The sequence below is a fragment of the Electrophorus electricus genome, chromosome 23, assembly GCF_041902795.1.
Source record: "Electrophorus electricus isolate QZ-2024a chromosome 23, ASM4190279v1, whole genome shotgun sequence".
NCBI lineage: Eukaryota > Metazoa > Chordata > Actinopteri > Gymnotiformes > Gymnotidae > Electrophorus > Electrophorus electricus.
The window spans coordinates 14,702,501-14,720,257 of NC_137519.1; the positions used below are offsets into that span (position 1 = coordinate 14,702,501).

The following is a 17,757-nucleotide window of genomic DNA, read 5'->3' on the forward strand; positions in this document are numbered from 1 at the left end:
CAAGATTTCTACTTTCTACACGTTTTCTGGGTCCAACTAACAGTAACTCCATTTTCCGTAAATATTAACTGTAAGAAGTTTTCTTTCATCCAGACGTTTAATTAGCGGATGCATGCTGTTAAGGACTGGGGTGGAACGTCAGAGGTGGATCTAACAGATATCTGGATTATCTGGACATCATCAGCACAGCAATAGCAATGTAGATTTTATTATGACCAAATGGTATCATATAGAACAAAGGAAAGGAAAGCTGTTCCTGTACCAGTCTAGTGCTGTTCCTGAATCAGTCTAGTGCTGTTTCTGTACCAGTCTAGTGCTGTTCCTGAACCAGTCTAGTGCTGTTCCTGAACCAGTCTAGTGCTGTTTCTGTACCAGTCTAGTGCTTTTCCTGAACCAGTCTAGTGCTGTTTCTGTACCAGTCTAGTGCTGTTCCAGAATCAATCTAGTGCTGTTCCTGAACCAGTCTAGTGCTGTTCCTGAATCAGTCTAGTGCTGTTCCTGAACCAGTCTAGTGCTATTTCTGTACCAGTCTAGTGCTGTTCCTGCACCAGTCTAGTGCTGTTCCTGTACCAGTCTAGTGCTGTTTCTGTACCAGTCTAGTGCTGTTCCTGAACCAGTCTAGTGCTGTTCCTGAATCAGTCTAGTGCTGTTCCTGAACCAGTCTAGTGCTATTTCTGTACCAGTCTAGTGCTGTTCCTGCACCAGTCTAGTGCTGTTCCTGCACCAGTCTAGTGCTGTTCCTGTACCAGTCTAGTGCTGTTTCTGTACCAGTCTAGTGATGTTCCTGAACCAGTCTAGTGCTGTTCCTGAATCAGTCTAGTGCTGTTTCTGATATGCCAATGGAGGAGAGAAAAGAAGGCGGAACATCATAATTTATTGTGTTGAAATAACATTTAGATCAAGAAGAATTAGAGTATTAATGTGGTTCTAATCAGCACTGAGCAGAAGGGCACATTCAGTGTTGTGGTGAGTGCGGAAACCTGACTGAGAAGGCTCATAAAGATCATCTACAGTCAGAACTTCTGAAGATGGAGAGACAAAACCTTCTCCATTACTTTGACTACAGCAGGAAGGTTGGAAATGGGTCCATAATTGGCGAGGCAGGCTGAGTCAAGGCAGGCTCCTTGAGAACAGGAATAAACGCGGCCGTTTTATTGGCTGCGGGGACAGAGCTATTTATTAAGTTGGATGTTTATTGAGTGCGGGAGGAGAGGCTAGATGCACATGCTTTAAGAAGGGAGGGTGGGACAGGGTCAAACCGACAGGAGGGCGGGGTAGACTTGTTAATTACTTCAGGAGACGTGAAGGCGATTGGTCACAGTAAAGCTATTCTGGATCCAATGAGGAGTGAGAGCAGGTCCCTGAGGAGGAAAGGAGTGAGACTAAGAGACTACAGGGAAATGTTGACATATGTGACTAACTCTGTCCTGAAAGACATGTTGAAAAGCTCAACAATTTTCTGGAATACTGAGGGTGACTGGTGAAGGGGGCTGAATAAGTTTGTAGTCCTAAAAAAAAAGAGGTTTGGGGCCTTGAAACGCTGTTGTGATGATTAATTCACTGGACTACACGGCTAACATCCATCTGGTGCAGTTCTCCTCTAAAAGCTGCAACTACTCTGAAAAGGCCTATTGCACAACCCAAAGGGAGAATTTGCACAGAGCTTGAAAGACAGGGTGAAAGATAGAGAGAGCGATAGAGAGAGAGAGCGAGAGAGAGCGAGCGTGACAGCAGTTCCTGGTGTCCTGACTCACACGCTCGTGGATCTCCTCGTTAACAGTAGGCTTCCTGTTGGTGCTTCTAGGAACCTTCAACCACGTCACCAGAGGTTTGATGGTCAGGCCCTGAGTAAGAGACAGAACCATTCAAATCCAACGTCAGCTGTACATGGTAACAACTAAGAATACATTCTGCTCGATAAGCAGGATGTTTTGGGGGGGTTTATGTCAAATGTTGAAAATTAAAGTTGGTTAACTAGGATTTGGTCCCTGAAAGCCAGCAGACAGTCCCTCACAAGCCAACACTGTTTTCACACTTTAAGAACAAGAGCCCAACACACACTGATACCGTGTTTTTCTTCTCACACACTGACTTGTGCCACGCACCACGGTACCACAACACAGCAGAACCACACGGAGTCATCACTGTAGATGCAAGGATATTATGGCGTTTGTTTTCCCAGCTCTGCTGGGGAAATGATTCACTGTTACTCGTTGACACACAGAGCCCAAATATTGACCTCACTGCTCCAAAGCGAGCACCTACATTCAACATCAGCTAGTGTAGCTAATGACAACAAGCAAATTAAAAATAACCTATGAAGAATTAGATTGCCAGATATATCTTATTATTATCTTATATATCTTATTATTATATCTTATTCCCATCTAATGTCAGCAATAATCAGAGGCATCAGTCTTTGTCCCATACACACACACACACACACACACACACACACACACACGCACACACACGCACACACACACACACGCACACACACACACACACACACACACACACACACACACACACACACACACACACACACAAGTGCACGCGCAAACAAAGCATCTCCGTAAATTCCACTATTAATCAATTAGCATCAGTATCTCACAACAATTTAACACTGCGTGGTGAAATGTCATTGCTGCCAGACAATTAATCATACTCAACAACTCAAATGCCCAGGAATTTGCGTACACATGCATGCACTCACACACACACACACACACACACACACACATACACACACACACACACACGCACACACAGACATACACACACACACACACACACACACACACACACACGCACACACATACACACACACGCACACACATACACACACACGCACACACACCCACACAGATACTGATATATGGGGTCATTTACCTGAAACATGACAGTGAAGAAAACCACAACTATAGTGGCTGCGACAAAGTAATCCTTTGCCTTCACCTGCCCCCCATCCAGCAGGACTACAAGGGCAAACGCTACTGCCCCTCGCAGGCCGCCGTATGACATCACCACTTGGTCAATCTTGTCTAAGGGAACTAATCTGAACTTGTTCAGAATCCAGGTCTGCCCCGCAACACCTGCCAGAGTACAGCAAAAATATTCATTTAAAGTTTAATCAAGAATACTACCAAAGGTTGCTGTCTAAGATAGGAACTGATAGCATATATAGCATATCATGTTTTATTAATTTATGATAAATATTTATCTGCAACAGCCATAAACAAACCACATACAACTGACACTGACCGAATCTCAACTGAAAAATAAATTCAACAGAAGAATCACAGTCAAAAGTGCGCCGTAAACCGAGACTAATCTTATGTGGTATCCAGGAACCCGTCTTAAACTCCTAATCATCCCTTTGGATTAAAAACTCACCTATGGCCCTGAAGACGAAGATGAAGATGAGGGTACAGACGATAAGGCCTGTGTCCCACGCCCACTTGGACTTATCCACGGCCGAGATGCCAAGGAAAATGAAGATAATGGTCTCAGCAATGCTGGCCAGGGTCTTCATTGTGTACTTCACCGTAGTTCGGGACTTCTGGGATATGTTTGCCTCCACATACTTATTGCACCCAAGGCCGCAGAAGGTCATTCTGGGGTCGTACACACGGAGGGGAGAACTAGACCCACGGGAGGCAGTAACATCGGTACACAGTGACCAAACTATTCCCTTCAGTAAAGTGCTTTAACATGATGCAGAATGGCCCATTAAACCAGCGTAACGGTTCGGCATTACCGGGGCTAAGGCCCCATGCTGCACATTGGACAAAACTCTGCACCGTGTAAAGTCATTTGCAAACAGAGGAGACATTTACCAGACATTTACCAACAACAAAACACAAACAAGAAGGAAAATCTGATCATTCACTCAGCATGTTACACCTGCTCCTCCTTCTGATTCCTGGGGCTTCTCATTTGTGCCCTTATTAACAATATCACCATCATTTAGGGTTTAAAGCAACTCAGGCTGAATTACCTTCCCTGGGGGAGTATAAGGGGGTTGTTTATAGCCCCATGTAATCTCGGAGTGATAGCACTGTGAACCTCTTCTATAATATACTCCTCCACTTACACAAAACAGCCTCGAGTGTCCGCTAATCAGAGTTAATCAAATCACTGTGCAGCGCTGGACGAGTTAGAAGGATTTTAGCCCGGAGTGGCGAGAACTACGAGGAAGTTTAGCACTAGGAGATTGCATCTGACATTTTACATCCACTGTGTCTGCGTATTTAAAACAGAAAGTTTCATTCACGATTAGGGCTCCACACTGCTGGATAAGAATGAACGCAAGGTGGCCATGAGGGGGCGCTGGAGACATTTTCCAGATGTCTGTTCCAAAAAGTGAACTTCAGCTGCTGGGTTTGTTTGTGTATGTATGTGCATGCGCACACACACGTGTTATCAGGACTGACATCTCTTTAAAGTAGTATTCAATTAAATACATGTTTACATAAGATAAACTGCATAAAACTCCTCAACAGTGCTTTTAACTGCATTAAATTAGCACTTAGGTGATGTTGGGATACTGAGATAAGAAGCAAATTTAAGATCTCTAAAATCTGAGAGTTGTGGTAAATGGAAATGGGAGTTAAAAAGGGGTTTATTTGTCAAAGTGACCAAAGTGGACACACACACGCGTGCACACACATACACACGCGCACGCACACACACACACACACACACCACACATGCACGCACACACGCACACACACACGCGCACACACACACAATCACACAATAGCAAGCATGTGCGTGTGCATGCACATTCACACGCACGCACACACACACACACTTTATTCTCTACATACTAACATGACTAACGTAACAGACTCGGTCCCGTGCGCTGGCGTGTCTGTACTCACGAGAGGATGGCAGAGAGAGAGAAAAGCTCAGCTGTCAGGTAGGCCAGGTACACCAGCAGGAATACCAGCAGCGGCTCCATGATGCGCACTCTCTTTGTGAAGCGTGTGACGAACGCCAGGATCATGGCAAAGACCAGGCCCACCAGCGTGCCGCCGAGGCTGACCACGAGGAAGGAGACTGGGGAAGACACACAGCTGCCTCGTACCGGCACAGAAACTATTGCTACTAGTAATATTAAGGTCTGTGAGGCCACACTATGATCTGCAAGTGTCACGATTGGTTGGTTTAACATTACAGCACTAAACTACCAGGGCTGAACTACTTTCTGGATGAGGTGTGAACTCACCAACTCCTTTAAAGTAGTCTGCCGTGTGCACGTTCCCTGGGCCCACTTCCACAAAGGATATGTAAACTTTATACAACACCTTAAAAACAGCAAGGGAAGAAATGTGTAACATAAATATTAAAATGTTTAATTTAACAAAAATGGCCTTCAGATTAACTTGCACCTTGCACTAATTACATCAATGGTGACCTGATGAATGTTTTTAGACACTTAAAAACTAGTTATACATAGAAAGCCATTGGAAGCGTAAGTCTTATTTTGGGAAGAGTCATGTAAGAATGGATGTGTTTGTGTGTGTATGTGTGTGTGTGTGTGTGTGTGTGTGTGTGTGTGTGTGAGCTGAGCTGAGCTGACAGACACTCATACAACAGGCTTACTGCAGCTCCTCAAGAGTGAAGCCCTTTATTGAGGTGACACAGCAGAAAAAAATGAACAGGGGCTGCCAGTGTGGGGTCGCTCGGGGTCGCCTGTCCTCCAACCGCGGCAAATAGCAGAGAGGCCTGCATACGCAACATGACGCTCATGGGCTAATTAAAGCCAGAGTGGCTCCTGAGTAAAGGAGCCACGGTGCCGTTCTCCACCTGCCCTGACCCTAGCGTGCAACCCTGACCCTAGCGTGCAACCCTGACCCTAGCGTGGAACCCTGACCCCTAGCGTGGAACCCTGACCCTAGTATCGGGCCCTGACCCTAGCGTTGGGCCCTGACCCTAGTGTTGGGCCCTGACCCTAGCATCGGGCCCTGACCCTAGCGTTGGGCCCTGACCCTAGTGTTGGGTCCTGACTCTAGCGTTGGGCCCTGACCCTAGTATCGGGCCCTGACCCTAGCGTCGGGCCCTGGCCCTAGCGTCGGGCCCTGACCCTAGTGTCGGGTCCTGACCCTAGCATTGGGCCCCAGTGCCCACAGCTGTGAGAGCATGTCCTCTGTGTTCAGACTCATCCTGTTTGAGTCACACCGCTTGTCTGTGTTGACTTGATTATCAGGGCAGCAGAAGGAGGATTTAACTGTGACAACCGAGAGCCTCCAATCACTGCCAGCAGCCAGAGAAAGCTGTCTGTGTTGTGGTGTTGAGACGCACTGTGCAAAGCCCTTTAGTCAAATGGTACCTTTAGATGATACAATGTATACAATTTACTAGATTTTCACTATTGTACAGTTGTGCAGCATTAAAATCCACTTGAGTGAGGTACAGCTTCAATCTTTAGTTGCGATACTTCATAGTAGTGTAAGTAATCATAAGGTTACAAAAGATCACATTACCACTGTCCTGTCATCTTGCTGGGCTGCAGGGTAAGTATATTTAAAAAAAAAAAAAAAAAAAAAAAAAGATTTTGGGCAATTTGAGTGAAGATAATTAAGTCTTTAATTTGAATCCCCCTCTGGGTCTCATAACAGAGTGATATATAGTATGTGAGGTTCATGGGGTTAACTAGGCCCTTAGGTTAAGAGTCCTTTGGGAATATGCGACCCCTGATTCAACATCCTGATGCTTATGGTGTCATGAACTACAGAAGCTCCACACTCATCCAAGATACATCCTGCATGTGCTGCTTTATGCACAGACTCACGGGATGCGATCAGATTAAGGTGAAGTGGGTGAGCGAAAGTTAGGAATGTGGGACGAAGCTTGTTTCCTGGGCACTGGGTAGAGCCCCCTAGAGAGCCTAACCCTAACACTAACACTAACACCTAACCCTAACCACACCCTAACACCTAACTCTAACCCTAACCCTAACGTAACACTAACCCTAACCTAACCTTAACCCTAACACTAATACCTAACCCTAACCACACCCTAACATCTAACCCTAACCCTATCACTAACACTAATCCTAACCTAACACTAACCCTAACCCTAACACCTAACCCTAACCCTAACCCTAACCGTAACACTAATCCTAACCTAACCCTAACCTAACCTTAACCCTAACCCTAACCCTTACATAACCCTAACACTAACACTAACCCTAACCCTAACCCTAACACTAACCACACTTTAACACCTAACCCTAACACTAACCTTAGCCCTAACACTAACCCTAACCCTAACCTAACCCTAACCCTAACCTAACCCTAGCACTAACACTAACCCTGTCAGCACAGCACAGGAGGCAGGGCAGTACAGCTAAATAGTACAGTTATTCACGACAGCTAATCAGTACAGTTATTCAATACACCTAATCAATACAGCTAATCAGTACAGTTATTCAGTACAGCTAATCAGTATAGCTAAATAATACAGTTATTCAGTACAGCTAATCAGTGCAGTTATTCAGTACAGTTAATCAGTATAGCTAAATAGTACAGTTATTCAGTACAGCTAATCAGTGCAGTTATTCAGTACAGCTAATCAGTATAGCTAAATAGTACAGTTATTCAGTACAGCTAATCAGTGCAGTTATTCAGTACAGCTAAACAGTGAAGCTACACAGAGCCTCCACACAGGCTATATAACTAATGACTCACCCCCGGGGCCACATTTTATTACTGTCACTAATTGTGTACTCTCAGTAATTGCAATGAAGTAATACAATCAATATTGCAGCATGAAAAATGGCTCAGTCACTAGACACTGTGTTTCTGTTTGTAACAGGTTTATATTTGTATTAGGTATAATTCCACTGTATTAAAGCTTCTAGGTTCTGTTCATTACAGTACTGCTACTTGTATGCAACTAGATCAGTGTCAGTTTCTGGAAAGAACATCACTCAAACTCAGTGTGTGAAAGAAAGCCTACTGTTATTGTGGTACTGGACCAAACACAGAGCTCGAGTAGAGAACAGAGTGATATGCTCGGCAGTAATAGATCTAGATATTTAATCACGACGACACCTGTGTAAAAACATAACATCAGCTAAGAAGGCACCATTCTTACCGCTGTAGCACGCAAGTTTTTTTTTTTTATCACATTATGCAAATGCAGGTGCTATATTGCTTTAAAGTAAAGATCAAAGGGAAATTAGGGCTTCCTGTGTGATGGCAAAACCATGCCAGAGATATGTTGCCATAACGACCAGGGAGCAGACTGGTTGAGGGAATAAGTGGTCAGAAAGAAAGATGAATGCTTTTTTAACCACAAAATATCTGTGTTTTCCAACTCCAAAGATAGTCTGTTCACATATTTCCTAAGGAACAGAATGTTAGCATTGTCAGAGGACAGTGAATTCAGTTTTATAATTCTACCGCTTATGTACTTGGTATTGGTGAATTAGAATGATGAGATTTGTGGCCATTTTGTGTTTTGTGTTTTAAATGACCAGTGAAAGGTTCCTTGCTGTGTAGAGGACCCCAGCGTCCAACAAACGCCTCACAGGACTCAGTGGTCATAAGCAGCAGTTATTAAAACACTTGACCTTTTGAGGGTGACACGAGGCACATTTAAGCAGGGCTGTGAGCTGCAGCGAGAGCCATGCGGGAGGACGTCTGACTCACCACCGTGACTGCGTCATTGAGGAGCGACTCGCCGAAGACGATGATGAAGAGCATCTCGTTAACGTGGACCTCCTCAAACACAGCGATCACTGCCACCGGATCCACCGCCGAGATCAGAGCGCCAAACAGCAGGAAATCCATTAGACCTGCTTCCACTCTGTCATCTACACACACACACACACACACACACACACACACACACACACACACACCAACACACACACAAACACACACACACACACACACACACAAACACACACACACACACACACACACACACACACAAATACACACACACACAAACACATACACAGTTATCATAGTGATAAATACTCCCTTGTGCACATGCTTGTGAAAGAGTGGTTTTTAGCGGATTGAAACACACGTTGGGCTTATTCACGCAGCCCTCCATGCTGGTCTCATCCTACAACTCACCGATGACCCCTGCCAACTTGACTCCATAGAGACAGAAGCCTGTGCAGAAAGCATTCCACAGAGTCCCCACCACCGCGTACATTAAGATGGCGCCCAGGTTGTCGAAGAAAAGGCGGGCAGGCATGAAATACCCAGCATCCCCCACTATTGTGGGCAGCAGGAAGAGGAAGAAGAGCCCTGGGTCCAGCTGGTACAGCTGCTTCTTGCTGGCGAAGAGGACGATGCCACCCAGGACCAAGCCCAACAAAATGAGCACGCAACTCTCAGGCACAAGCGTGGTGAAGCGTTGAGAGAAGTGAAACACTGGGGGAGACAGAGAAACAAAGCAGAACCAAACTCGCAACCAGCTCGCCCTGGACAGGCTTAGGAGCAAAAGATACAGTCAGTCTTAATACTGATTTACATTTACAGCATTTTGCTAACGCTTTTATCCAAAAAACCCTTACGATTCTACCTGAAGAAAAGTTGACCAATTAAGAGTTAAGGGGCCCAACAGTGGCAACTTGGCAACTTGGTAGCTTAACCACTGAGCCACCACTGAGCCACCACTGGGTCACTACTGAGCTTTTTCTTAAAACTGTTTGGGCTGTTCATGAAGTACAGTAAGGGAACTGTCAAGGAGAAGTTATCCACAAGACCCAGGAAGAAAAAAAACAAAACAAAAAACCCATCTAAAAGGTGCTTGGAGGATCGTAAGGGCTGCCGTGTGTTTACAGAACATTTCCATTTCGGACATAGGCACGCTGTATTTGGTTCAGTTTCACTTCATTTGGCTATCTGTCTGTCTTGTACTGATAAACCTGCCCAAAACAGCCCACAAGCAAGAGGAGAAGCAGAGGGGAACTTAATGAGAGGAGGTTTTATGAATGTTTTTGAATGATTTTGCAGTACACAGGTAATGTTCTTTTACATGTAATACAAGCCAGCACAAAGAAGACCTGAACAGAAACCGATGTAAACCAGTTTATGTTGCATTCTGTACAGCAGACATAATTGTGTTTGAAGACACAAGGCCATCTGAAGCTGCGTGAGGGGCTAGACTGGGGCTACCGTATGCCTGCACGGACATAACCAGAGCATAACCAGATGGACAACCAGGGCAGTTAGGCCTGGTACCAGCCAGTGTGAGTTAATCATTGTGGCAGGATGATATGACCACTTATCCAAACAAACACCAATAAAATACGAAAATACAGAGGTTTCTACTGCGTGGGCACACTGAAGCATCTCAGATGTCAACTGAACCTTCTGTGAGCGGAGCAGAGTTTTGTATAGACGCACACAACATGTTAACTTCATGTCAAAAACATTTCAGCCCTGCCTGTATATATGCATTGCGGCAGTGTTGGGCATTTTCTCATGTAGTTTGTCATGCTGCAACCATAGTAACAAAGTCTAAAAAGAATTTTTGTTCATTTCCATGATCAGTTCTGCAATTTATCCAGAACAAAACCATCTTTGCATCTATTCATACATGCATTCTTGCAGTTTTCTTATAATTGCTTTCTGGGCGGGTTGTAAATCATAAATTTGGCACACTTTCTGTGCTACAGAAATATCACTGACTTACACAATCCAAGGCTACATAGTCCGTATCCCCAAAGCCAGACAAAGCAATAGTATTTGATACTCTTTGTGTTGGCTGTGCGGAAAAAAACCTGCCCTGAATTCTGCTTAGATTAATCCCTGCATTATTAAATCAACCATCATGGCAGAGCAGAACATACAGTGAATGTTGGAAGAAAAAGAAGACAGAACCCAGAGTCCTGTATACATACAACATACGGTATACAGTCCTGTATACACACAACATACTATATACAGTCCTGTATACATACAACATACTGTATACTGTCCTGTATACATAGAACATACTATATACTGTCCTGTATACATACAACATACTATATACAATCCTGTATACATACAACATACTGTATGTTGTCCTGTACACATACAACATAATATATATACAATCCTGTATACACACAACATACTTTATACAGTCCTGTATACACACACCACACTGTATACAGATCTGTATACACACAACACACTATATACAGTCCTGTATACATACAACATACTGTACACTGTCCTGTACATATACAACATACTATATACAGTGCTGTATACATACAACACACTGTATACAATCCTGTATACACACAACACACTATATACAGTCCTGTATACACACCACACTGTATACAGTCCTGTACACATACAACATACTGTATACTGTCCTGTATACATACAACATACTGTAGACTGTCCTGTATACACACAACATACTATATACAGTCCTGTATACACACACCACACTGTATACAGTCCTGTATACACACAACACACTATATACAGTCCTGTATACATACAACATACTATATACAGTCCTGTACACATACAACACACTGTATACTGTCCTGTATACATACAACATACTGTCCTACACACATACAACACACTATATACAGTCCTGTTTACACACAACATACTGTATACTGTCCTGTACATATACAACATACTATATACAGTGCTGTATACATACAACACACTATATACAGTCCTGTATACACATCACACTGTATACAGTCCTGTATACACACCACGCTGTATACAGTCCTGTATACACACAACACACTATATACAGTCCTGTATACATACAACATACTGTATACTGTCCTGTACACATACAACATACTGTATACTGTCCTGTATACATACAACTTACTGTATACTGTCCTGTATACATACAACATACTATATACAATCCTGTATACACACAACATACTATATACAGTCCTGTATACACACCACACTGTATACAGTCCTGTATACACACAACACACTATATACAGTCCTGTGTACATACAACATACTGTATACTGTCCTGTACACATACAACATACTGTATACTGTCCTGTACACATACAACATACTGTATACTGTCCTGTATACATACAACACACTATATACAGTCCTGTACACATACAACATACTGTATACTGTCCTGTATACATACAACACACTATATACAGTCCTGTATACATACAACATACTATATATAGTCCTGTATACATACAACATACTATATACAGTCCTGTATACATACAACACACTGTATACAGTCCTGTATACACACAACACACTATATACAGTCCTGTATACATACAACATACTATATACAGTCCTGTACACATACAACACACTGTATACTGTCCTGTATACATACAACATACTGTCCCGCACACATACAACACACTATACACAGTCCTGTATACACACAACATAGTGTATACTGTCCTGTATACACACAACATACTGTATACTGTCCTGTATACATACAACATACTATATACAGTCCTGTATACATACAACACACTATATACAGTCCTGTATACATACAACATACTGTACACTGTCCTGTACACACACAACATACTGTATACTGTCCTGTATACACATCACACTGTATACAGTCCTGTATACACACCACGCTGTATACAGTCCTGTATACACACAACACACTATATACAGTCCTGTATACATACAACATACTGTATACAGTCCTGTATACATACAACATACTGTATACTGTCCTGTATACATACAACACACTATATAGTCCTGTATACATACAACACACTGTATACAGTCCTGTATACACACAACATACTATATACAGTCCTGTATACATACAACATACTATATACAGTCCTGTACACATACAACATACTGTCCTGCACACATACAACACACTATATACAGTCCAGTATACATACAACATACTGTATACTGTCCTGTATACATACAACATACTGTCCTGCACACATACAACACACTATATACAGTCCTGTATACACACAACATACTGTATACTGTCCTGTATACATACAAAATACTGTATACTGTCCTGTATACATACAACACATTATATACAGTCCTGTATACATACAACATACTATATACAGTCCTGTATACATACAACACACTGTATACTGTCCTGTATACATACAACATACTGTCCTGCACACATACAACACACTATATACAGTCCAGTATACATACAACATACTGTATACTGTCCTGTATACATACAACATAATGTATACTGTCCTGTACACATACAACATAATGTATACTGTCCTGTATACATACAACATACTATATACAGTCCTGTATACATACAACACACTATATACAGTCCTGTATACATACAACATACTATATACAGTCCTGTATACATACAACACACTGTATACTGTCCTGTATACATACAACATACTGTCCTGCACACATACAACACACTATATACAGTCCAGTATACATACAACATACTGTATACTGTCCTGTATACATACAACATAATGTATACTGTCCTGTACACATACAACATAATGTATACTGTCCTGTATACATACAACATACTGTACACTGTCCTGTATACATACAACATACTGTACACTGTCCTGTACACATACAACATACTATATACAGTCCTGTATACATACAACACACTGTATACTGTCCTGTATACATACAACATACTATATACTGTCCTGTATACATACAACATACTGTATGCTGTCCTGTATACATACAACATACTATATACAGTCCTGCATACTGCATTTCAAAATGCAGCAAGCACACAGATCACCTCAAATGGCTTGCCTTTATGCACTGCCTGCTTCTCGTGTATTCTTCTCGGGTGTTCTGCCCTGGCCGGCAGACAAGCTCTTCTGGGTGTTGCTAGTGGTGGTTGTGCACTCTCACACACTCCCAGTCACTGCAACTGACACATATTCTATGAGGACTGGCTCAAGAGCTACAGCACAGTTCATGGAAGGACACACAGGTGGAAAGATCCATAAAGTGAAGTGAGAGCACATAAAAAAGGACAGGAACTCTCCCACCGTAACAGGAAACGGTTCGACAGTAGCACTGCGCTGGTGGTGACATCTGTCTCACTCATGCAAGATGAAAGTTCAGACTGTTACACTGCAGGTGAAACGTGTGAGAAGATGATAGAAAGTTATCCAGAATAACATTAGTAAAACCCACACAGACCCCTGATGGAGCGCCCTAGTATTAACCCTTTATCTGACTCAACGATGTCAAGCCTGCTGTAATTGATTCTATATTTCTTGCGAACAGTTCCCCTCTTGTGAAATTTTCTGTTTGGTTAATGCAGCCATACCATGTTCAAATCTTTATCTGACAGAGTCCAGGAAAGTCACAGACACTTTATTTCTCTCTCTGAGCGACTATTTGAGCAAAAGCTGTTAGGATGAAAAGCCAGTGAACTTTTGTAAAAAATGCTTTAAAAAATTGCTAAAATAATAATAGCTTAATAAGAATGATTTATGCTTATTAGAATGTTTATTATTAGACTGCTTATTATGTACTCTGATCTATATGCAAAAAAAAGAAAAAAGTTTAAAGATTAAACAGCACAACTGATTTAAATAGAAAAAATGATTCAATGTATGTTATTTAAATCGAAAAAATAATAAAATGATGTAAACGATGAAGAATAGATAAAACTATACTAAAAATGCAAGGCTTTACTAAAATAAAGTGCTGCAAAAAAACAGAGTACAAGTATTCAATTATAACCGGGATAAAATAGAAAGATTTTCTTAACCTGGATTTAAAAATAGCTACCTCTGCGTTCCTCTAGGAGTTAGTTCCAGATATGTGTAACGCACAAGCTAAACGCTGCTTCATCACGCTTGCTTTGAATTGTGGGGACTGAGAGCTGGTCTGCAGCCATGAATCTGAGAGATCAACTGGCCTTATGCTCTCTGAGCAGATCAGAAGTGTAGCTAAGCAGAAAGACAGACATGACAAGGAGACAACCGAGATCCTTCGCATGGGAACAAAGTGAGGACCCACACGTCCCTGTCTCAAAGCCGAGAGGAGCAGAGAGAGAGCGATAAAAGAGACTGAAGGGAGAGAGGTAGTTAGAAAAGGATGGAGAGAATAGGGCAAAAGTTGATGTTCACAAAAGAGGTAAAGAGAGAATCTAATGGCAGTAATAATTAATGCTTTTCATAGACAGAGCGATTAGAGCACAACACACACACACCTTACTGTGTTAACACACACACACACCTTCCGTGGACACATCAGTCGCCCCCTATTGTGAGTCATTCATAAGAGTACAGAAAATGGCTCCACACACACACACACACACACACACACACACACACACACACACACACACACACACACACACATACACACACACACAAACACACACTTAAACTGTAGAAAACAGTAACCACTCTATTAGACCTTCAAAAGTACCGGTTAAAAAGCAGAAAGCTTAGATGTAGCTTTGAAGTCACACAGAGAGAGAGAGAGAGAGAGAGAGAGAGAGAGAGAGCGAGAGGGAGAGGGAGAAGGGGGGAGAGGGAGAGAGAAAGAGAGAAAGAAATCCAATCTTTATCCATCATGTTCAGCCTCAAGCACACTTTCCCAGACCTGCTCAGGCTTTATACCATAATTTCTCTGGAACAAGCGAGCTATCCGTGCCGCAGACTCGCTTCCTCCAACCAGCTAGCAGATGAGACCAATAAGTGTCATAATAAACAGCCACCTTCCATTTAAACACCTGGTTAAGTAAACACTCTCTCCCTTTATCAGTGTTTACTGAGAAAGCAACAGGGAACAGGAGAACAGCATCTGCTATGTCTCACACAGCTCTGGAACTGCACTTCTGGTTATTTATGAAGGGCTTTATATGGACAGAGGTCACAGTTTGGATTGACTTTTTATTTGACAGGTGCTTTGTTCAGGTTGAGAGCTGAGGAATCACGTTAAGACCTTGAACTCTTTGTCGTGTTCCTCAAACCATTCCTTAACGTTATCTGCAGTGTGGCAGGGTGCTGAAAAAGGCCACAGCCATTAGAGAATACAATTGCCATGAATAGGTGAACTTGGTCTGCAACAGTGGTTAGGTAGTGGTTAGGACTCTCTGACTGTTCTGTGGCTACACAGGGGTCAGCATGAATGCTCTGATTGGTCTGTAGCTACACAGGGGTCAGCATGGACACTCTGATTGGTCTGTAGCTACACAGGGGTCAGCATGGATGCTCTGATTGGTCTGTAGCTACACAGGGGTCAGCATGGACACTCTGATTGGTCTGTAGCTACACAGGGGTCAGCATGAATGCTCTGATTGGTCTGTAGCTACACAGGGGTCAGCATGGACACTCTGATTGGTCTGTAGCTACACAGGGGTCAGCATGGACGCTCTGATTGGTCTGTAGCTACACAGGGGTCAGCATGGACGCTCTGATTGGTCTGTAGCTACACAGGGGTCAGCATGGACGCTCTGATTGGTCTGTAGCTACACAGGGGTCAGCATGGACACTCTGATTGGTCTGTAGCTACACAGGGGTCAGCATGGACACTCTGATTGGTCTGTAGCTACACAGGGGTCAGCATGGACGCTCTGATTGGTCTGTGGCTGTGTAGTCTAGGCTGCAGCAAGCTGCCATGCCCTCTGCGTTCTAACAGCTTTCTATCATAGCCAGTATTACATTTTCAGCAATTTCTGCTACAGTAGATCTTCTGAAGGATCGGACCGGACAGGCTTGACTTGTAAGAGTCGTTCAGATATTCACTCATGCCTTCCTGCTTCTGTCACATCAACTTCAAGAACCGACTGTTACATTCCAAGCCTGGTTCACGTATCCTACCCCTTAATACAATAATCAGTGTTATTTACTTGACCTGTCATGGTTTTAATGTTGTGGCTGATTGGGACATAATCACTGTTTAACAATGAATCACAGTATATGCACAGCTGTACAGCCCACAGTCTAGTGGTTTATAAAATGGCTACGCTGATTTAGCAGATAAACTGAAACAGGACCATCTGAAGGTGGTAATGCTTCTGCGTCCCCTCTAGTCTTTACCGCGCAGGTCTTGCTCATGTCTGGGTACACGTCTGACGTTCATGCCAGGCTGAGGGGAGCAAAGCAAAACACAAGAGAGGAGAGAATGGAAATGGGGGACGTGATCATATAACCCCAAGGAAACACAAGCGGCTCCGCCCCTGCCTGGGGGCTTCTACACCTCCAGCTCTGCCTTCGCACCATGACAACAGCTAACCGGGCTCTCTAGCTGAAGTATTATGGGATGTGGAACACACTGATATCAGACACCAGTAAAGGTACCAAAAGAAAAAATAAATCATTTTTTAGATTTTCTATTTTATGTCATAGCCTCAGGTCCCCATTACTGGGGAGCCGCATAGCCATGCCAGTTGCCTACGAGACCAGTTGCTGCTCAGCATCCATCCCCAGCTTGGCACGGACAGGTGAAACTGATTGCTGTAATTGCTGTAATTTCCTGAATGTCCAGATATATTAACATAAAGCATATTTTAATTATGTTTTTTTTTTTTAAATATATTGGGAAATCCACATCACAAAAGAAGATCCAGGGAAGGAACAATAGTCTATTCTATGTAACAAATACCCTCACAAGCACAAATTAAAAAAACACCAAACGTTCAACACGAGTAGAAAGACCTTATAGCTGTAAGGGAGCTTATGTCACACCATGACATGTCAAAGTCACATCCAGACACAACACCCGAGCCAAAGATGTCATTTATCTTTGCAGTACAGCTAAACATCTG

The 17,757-nt window shown here is 43.0% G+C and overlaps 1 protein-coding gene across 1 annotated transcript in view; it reads right to left on the bottom strand.

Annotated features, from left to right (window-relative positions):
• The window catches only part of slc9a5 (solute carrier family 9 member A5), an 18,163-nt gene extending 8,797 nt beyond the window's left edge, over positions 1 to 9,366 (bottom strand). The window contains exons 1-7 of the mRNA XM_081706208.1: positions 9,099 to 9,366; positions 8,664 to 8,827; positions 5,234 to 5,312; positions 4,887 to 5,064; positions 3,397 to 3,617; positions 2,893 to 3,095; positions 1,755 to 1,844 (exon numbers count right to left, since the gene is read on the bottom strand). Of these exons, the coding sequence (XP_081562334.1) occupies positions 1,755 to 1,844; positions 2,893 to 3,095; positions 3,397 to 3,617; positions 4,887 to 5,064; positions 5,234 to 5,312; positions 8,664 to 8,827; positions 9,099 to 9,222 (1,059 nt within the window). The 5' untranslated portion in view covers positions 9,223 to 9,366. The remainder of the gene's footprint in view (positions 1 to 1,754; positions 1,845 to 2,892; positions 3,096 to 3,396; positions 3,618 to 4,886; positions 5,065 to 5,233; positions 5,313 to 8,663; positions 8,828 to 9,098) is intronic.
• Between the last annotated feature and the right edge of the window lie 8,391 nt (positions 9,367 to 17,757).